This window comes from Cariama cristata, unplaced genomic scaffold, assembly GCF_000690535.1.
Source record: "Cariama cristata isolate BGI_N322 unplaced genomic scaffold, ASM69053v1 scaffold46175, whole genome shotgun sequence".
NCBI classification, from domain to species: Eukaryota; Metazoa; Chordata; class Aves; order Cariamiformes; family Cariamidae; genus Cariama; species Cariama cristata.
This window is the reverse complement of record NW_009616713.1, coordinates 1-7,114: the sequence shown is the minus strand read 5'-3', so window position 1 is coordinate 7,114 and position 7,114 is coordinate 1. Positions and strand designations below refer to the sequence as shown.

General features: G+C 33.8%; 1 protein-coding gene across 1 annotated transcript in view; it reads left to right on the top strand.

The window, feature by feature from the left end:
• LOC104161718 (ceramide kinase-like protein) overlaps positions 1–2,315 on the top strand; it is a gene marked incomplete at its 3' end in the record, with an annotated part of 8,147 nt that extends 5,832 nt beyond the window's left edge. Inside the window, exon 3 of the mRNA XM_009700249.1 lies at positions 2,184–2,315. Coding sequence (XP_009698551.1) covers positions 2,184–2,315 — 132 coding nt within the window. The remainder of the gene's footprint in view (positions 1–2,183) is intronic.
• Positions 2,316–7,114: the final 4,799 nt, after the last annotated feature.

Sequence of the window (7,114 nt, the reverse complement as noted above, 5' to 3'; positions counted from 1 at the left end):
GCTCTGTAGTCAGTTTTTACAGTTTTGTGGTTCCGAGTGTTGATGGGGGTTGAGCATTTGGGGCCAGCTGATCACAGGAAGGAGTTCCTGTAGAGGAGATAAGAACCATAATAGCACGTCTATGAAGGTGGCTAAATCTTTTCTCTTTTAAATCAGGAGTCCTTATTTTTGTAACTTCAATTTAATTTCTATTGACACTTTAGGCAAAATATTAAGTCACAGAAATTATTTTTTTGGTCTCAATATTTCTGTGACTTCTAAAAGACTGCAACAATACCAGATAGCAGATTTCTGTTAAGTGTCTTGAATAATGATTACTATGTCTTTATGATGATGATTTATGTGTTTTAATAGTCTTTGGGAACTTTTGTGTAGTTGTAGTCTTGTGCTGGGGGACCTAAAAGTGGATGCAGTTTTTGAGATTCAGGCTCAAAAGATGTTGACTACAAGGGCTTAATGATATCCTTTGAACTGCTGGTTGTCCTCTTATTACTGCACCCCAGTAAGCACTTGGCCTTCATGGCATCAATGGCACACTCTTTGCTCTTGTTCAACTCCTTGTCCATCAGGAAGTTCAGATGCTCTCTAAAGGGGTGCTGCACAGTTGGTCAATCCCCAGCCTGCACTGTTAGGGTTTTGCAGGGCCAGGTGCTGGACTTCGTGTTTGTCTTTACTGAAGATCTTGAGGGTTTTGTCAAACTTTTCTTGTAGCTAATCAAGGGCCTTGTGAACGGCAGCCCTGCCCTTCAGCACATCTGCAGTCCTCATCAAGTTCCCTGTTTTCTTTTTGCCTCCTTTTTAAAGGAGATACTTTTAAATGTAAGTACTAAGGCTTGTTACTGAAGACATTCAGGATTCATCAGGCATTAAGGCTTCATCAGTATTAATTTGCTGTGCAATGACATGGCACTATGTGTAACGTTTTACCATAAATATAATTAGGAATCTTGGGTTTTGTGTATGCTTTTCAGGTTATAGCAGCAAACTGACGCAGTAATTTCCTTCAGTATCTTTAAGAAATCTTCTAAGATTTACTAACACAAACTAGATAAAGTGCTAGCTTTCATTTCCAGATTCTTTGATATGTTTAAATAAGTTAAAAAATAATCTATGGACCTTTTACAGTTGTTATGTTTTGATCTTAAGGAATACTTTCCTCTTTGCTGAAATAGTATTTAGCTATTATTTCTCTGAGGAATTGTTCCTGTCCAGTTGTTGAGGTAGTGGGAAGTGAGTGGGAGTGGGTGAGTGGGAAGAGCTTCAGGAAGTCCCAGCTGACACTCTAAAGGTACATGTGGCTGTAAAATTTGAAGTAATACTCTAAATGGGGCAGGAAAACGTGCTTTCAGTCTTAGAACTTGAAAAGTAACATTATTGTTTGGGTATGAAATATTTACTATTCAACAAAATGCCATTTTCCAAATAATAAAATTACTTCATGGGATCAACGTGCAAGACATGGTACTGTTTGCATAGCAGTATTTCTCAGTGTTGTTTGCTCAGAGTTTGTTACTGCAAAGACCTAAATGTAACTTTCTAAAAAATAAAATGAACAATAATTCTCAGATTTCTGAATGATATTATCAAGTTTTCTATGTCTTTGTATTTCTTCGGACCCCTTTCAAGATGAGGGAGTTTCCTGTGCACTGTTTGATTTGCAGTCTCAGAAAACAAAACTATTGTAGTATCAGTTTTGTTGGGTGTTATTGTCATATGCCTGCTGCCAGTATTTCATACTAATTTCCAAAAAGGATATATTTTGATGTATGTAGTTGGTTTTTTTGGTTTGGTTTTTTTAATTTTTTTTTGGTGGTTGTTGGTTTTGGTTTTTGTTGTTTGTTTTTTTTTTTTTTCTTTTGTTGCCCAGACTTACAACTTTTCCACATTCACCCTGGTCCTGTATCAGATTTAACTAGGTTATGACACACACTTTTCACTTTTTTTTCTGGTTTCTACAGTGTTTTGGTTGGTGTGTAATTAATTTCTACTGTTTATTAGCTGTATGCCCAAAAGTAATTGGTACTGTAATCTTATGATAAATAGTGCACTTTTTAGACTTTTTTAAGACTATAATTTACTTATCCTGTTAAAGTACTGTAATGATTCTAGTATTAAAAATTCATTTAAGCTGTAAAAATAGCTGGACTGTGTGTGAACTTAAATGTTTTGTGTTTTCTTTTTAGGCTTTCAAAATAGACCAAAGTCCTTAAAAGTATTTGTTAATCCAAGTAGCCACAAAAGAGAAGCCACTTATGTGTATTATGAACAAGTTGCACCTCTTTTTAAGCTTGCTGACATCAAAACTGATGTCACAGGTAAGTTACTTCAAAAGCATGGTTTAATTCTTTGTGAAACTAGTACTTAAGGATGCAAGAAAATCTGAATTTACTGCTAATCCTTATTGGCTTTGCCTGCAAATAGTACATTTGGAACTGTAGTTAATACAATACAATTTATTTTTATTTTGTCAAAAAAAATGTTTTAGTAATTCTGGTATTCATTGAGTATTTTTCCCTATAGCTATCAATACTGGTATTATATATTTTGTATTTTTTAAAGGAAGCATTCTATAAAAAGAAACAAGCATTTAATGTCTGACAGTCTTATATATGCTTGCTAAGAGTTGTTCTTGCACTCTGACAAACACATGTCCTTAAATACTACTTTTCTTCTGAGAATATCTGTTGGTTTGACATCTATAAGAGGGGCTTATCTGAAGGACACATTATTTCTGGATTCTGACTCAGTTTCAGGGATGACCTGGAAGCCTAAGTGATTAAGTTCTGTGATGACAAGGGTAGTTCTCATGAGGCACGTGGGCATGACTTGGTGTCTGGAGAATATGAAGGTACAACTTTAATGTTATAGTGATGCTGCCTTCTGCTCAACAATGGGTTCCCAATAGCAGGTTTGGATTTAAGGCCCCAATTTCTGCCAGAGTTTTGCTTCATGTCCTGAATTTGCCCTTTGGCTGTTTCATTTGATTGACTTTTATATAAGAAATTGAACAGGGAAACAATTAATTTTCTTAAAGTATTAATAATGTGATCATCACTTCTGCCCCCTTCTGTGAAGAGATTGAAACTTATGCTGCATCAGATTTAGTCCCGAAAAACACCCAAGCTTACAGAGAAATGATATTAATATTTCCCATTCCAAATACATTTTTTTATCCGTAGTATTACAATTCCCTTTAATACACAGCTAATTTTTGATTATGCATTTCATATCCATGTGAAATTATAAGACAGAGGGCTCATCCTACAGTTTAAGGGAAAACTCCTTGTGAAATCATGACTAGTTCAGGTTGCAGGCCAAAAATCACTCTGAGCAAATCTGATTTAGGCATGAGGATATAATAACGCAGTAAGTGTTTGTATATGAGATTCATCTTGCTAATTTTATTACCTGTAAATATATATGTATTTTTTTTAATTATTTAGCCCACAGGTTAAAGTAAAATCAATTGAAGATTACAGATGCATGAGAATGAATGTGAGAAAGATTGTGTTAGAATGCTGTAGTGATAATTTCTTAACTTCCCTTAATTGATAAGGGAATGCCAGCAGCTTTATATAAATTTTGATTCTCACAGACATATTTTTCACCTGCAAGGCATAGATGATAGTGTAAACAGATTAATAATAACGCTGTCATCTTAGAAATTGAACTTTGCCTTGTTTGGTCACATTTTTTTTAAAAAAAATTTTTTTTGTCATGTAAAGCTTAGTTAGAGATGACTGTCATATGGTTAAATTAGTTACTACTTTACTTTAAACAACTATTTAAAGAAAATTACCTTTTAAAAATTTTATTCCTCACTACTGGTTAGTGTTTCTTTTATCTTTAGTGCGAACATAACCTTGTTTGTTAGACTCTGTTAAAGACAGCATTATCATTAACCTGTAAGATTACATTTTTAGCTTTGTAATGTCACCTAGAATCCCAAAGCTGAACTAATAAACCAAATCTGTATCAATCTTTTTTAGATTGAGTTTAATATAAGCTATGAATATAATTTGTAGTGATTTTTAAAAAGATTTTCCCTAATTGAATAAAAACAGTTTAAAGCTTATTTTAAAATTATTTTTCTTTTAAATTTTGAGAAGAAACTTCTGGGTTTAGTCAGATAAGTGTTTAATGGCTTATCCTTAAACTAAAGTTATTTTGGCAATGTCCAAATAGTATTGCGCTGATTAGCTGCCTAACACTCCTCCTACAGGCAAAGTGAGAAAACTACATTACGGTTTTAAATGCTAGTAGAGAACAGAGTAATTAAGAACTGTGCATTAAATAAAAATAAAAAGGTGGTGGTGGGTGCTGAGTGAACGTTCTGTCTACTGGTATCATCTTGTATTAAAACTAAGTGCCTCATTTCATGTAAATTTAAGAAGTTTGTTTCCTCCCATAGTTGTTTTGGATTTTGTGAAGTTGGAGTGTGCATCTTGCTGATACGGCTTTTTTGAAACATAGCCAATATTTGCATACATAGGAGTGGACAAAGGTGTATTAGGTAGTAAAAGTTGAAGGCTCTTGTATAATTTTTACACTGAAGGTAGTTTAAGTCTTTTCACATACACATAATTAAAGCTTAAAATTCAGTGTACACCAAAATCTTAAAGCAAATTTGAACCTCTGAAGTCACTTCCAGCACATATACAATACCAGAGTTGCAAGTTACTGGAAAAAAACCCAACCTCTGACAAACTTTGACAGTGGAGTGCTGAAAGATAGAGCTCCCCTCATCCAGTCTTGTATTTTGGTAGCTGGCTGTTGCTTCCTATGTGATCAAGCTTGCCAGACCTTACTCTTCATTGTAACTTTCTGTTGCAATAAACTTCTGTTTTTTTAATTTAGACGTTTGGAGTTGGAGGTATTCTCTCCTACTCAAGGATATACAGCAGTCAAAACAAATTACTTTGCACACTACAAATGTATTAATTTTAGTGAAATTTACCAAAAGTCTTAGAGAGTAGATTGTGTTTTATTGGGTTTTTGAGTTATTTTTGTTGCGTGGGATAAACAAATCTCTGAAGTGCTTAGTGCAGTAGAAAGTGGGAATTAGCAAATTTAAACTGAAACAGTACCTCAGCTGTAGTTAAGGCTAAGCAATACTTAAAAACTGGTCTTTATGCAGTCTTTTAAGAGTTTGGAAATCTTGAGTGCTGCAGCTGGGATATGTTAAGAGAAGAACGGTGACTTCTAAAAATCCAGTTCAACAAAAGCTCGCACCACATTTGGGATACCTACAAGTACTGACAAATAGTGATAACTGGAGCTAGTATTTTAGAAATAAATTAGTATCTTGCAAAATCTTACAGACACTAAAGAAAAATAAATAAAGGTAACCCAAACAGACTCCTAGCTTGTCTCACTTCTCTTCCTAGCTTTGACTCTTCTGCTTCCGTTTATGCACAATTACAAGCTGGATGTTTAGGCAAAAACAACAGCCTTCCTCACACCCCCCTTTTTAGGGCAGAATCACAAAGGAAAAGAGAGTGATTGAGCACTGGACAAATAACATTGGTTTAAACTTACTATACAGTAAATAACATTAATATTTTTTCATCCAGTGTCAACACCAGTTAATCTATTGTTGTCATTAGCAGTTTTAATCCTATTGACATTAGTCTGTGACATGAGTGCCAGTATTTACATGTGTCATATGGAAGTGTCCCACGTTTTGAACTGTTGAACTAATTATATGTTGCTTTTCCTATATGTATTACAAAGTTTTGGAGTATGCGCGACTGTTCAAATGAGGTACACTGTCAGTGCCCTTCTTTCAGAATGCTGTTACTTGAAACTTAATGCATACTGGAATTTACAAGTTGGGAACAAAATGTGTTTGAAAAAGGAAAACTTTTTGAATTGTGCATTAGAAATGGTTGGAAAAAAGCATTAATATATTTGTTATTAATATTACTGCCAAATATGTAATCTGAATCCTTCTCAAATGGTGAAAGCAGCTCTTTCTTGCTTTTACCAAAATTTATTGTGTTCGGGGTTTTTTTGGTTTTGTGTTTAGTTTTGGGTTTTCTTTCCCCTGAATTAGAACAGGATCAAATATTCAAACTTCTAGCTTTTTTCCAACTATCAGAATGGCTTTTATGTGTCCCTCTGTAGATTGTCAAGCCTGCAGAAAACTTTTTAGACATGGTCTTTTTATGCCTATGTAGGATTTTTTTCAATTTTTCTCTCCTTGATTGATTTTCTGTATGTTCTTATGAAGTTTTTCCTGGAAACTTCATGCTTTCCTTAGCTTTTTGTCACAATGTTGTGTACATCTGTCATTCTCTCATCAAATTTCAGTTTCTTGGAATTATCCCCAGTGTTAAGCCTTGCAGTAGTCCTCTAATATAATTTCAAAACTTAAGTTATTAAATGCAAAGAGGATGGAGTTCCCGTCAATCTGGCTAACACTAGTAATTTTTACTGCCTTTATTAATTTCTCTGTAGACATGAGTCCTCTTTGCTTTCATGTCCTTGTACTTTGAATGAATTAACTTTGTAATAGCAAACATAACGTACATACATTACATTAGGAAACCAATGAGCATGTTTACAAAATAAAATCTTATTTACTGTACCATTTTAATTAGATGGTACTCATGACTTTATAAATGTCATCGTGTTCATTTAAAAAGGTGTATAACCTGGTAACCAACTGTATGTTTTCATGGGCAGAATTTCTTTCACGCTTAAGCAATGGTAAGATATTTGAAGCTTTCTGTATTTTTGCATGATGCACAGTTTTATTGGTCACTTTTTTCACAATCTACAGATGATGATAAAAGGATAGTTCCCATCGGTAGAAGCAAAACTGAGTACGATAGCTTAAATATTGTGCTTTGATCTTCCAGAAGAGGTCCTGCATGAAAGTTAATTCTGTAAATAATTCCTAAAAGTTATTATAGTGATAGGTATTTCTGTAGCAAAATGATAATTCTATGCCTTTGATATAGTCAAAATCACTCTAGTTTTTAATTAAGAATTTTCAAAACACCAAGCACTAGAACTTTGCTATACTGGTTGGGAGATTTTGAAGTTATTAAGCTGATACACAATTGTTCAGCGTGAAGTGTAAAAATTTTATAATTTTAATTTTTTTTTA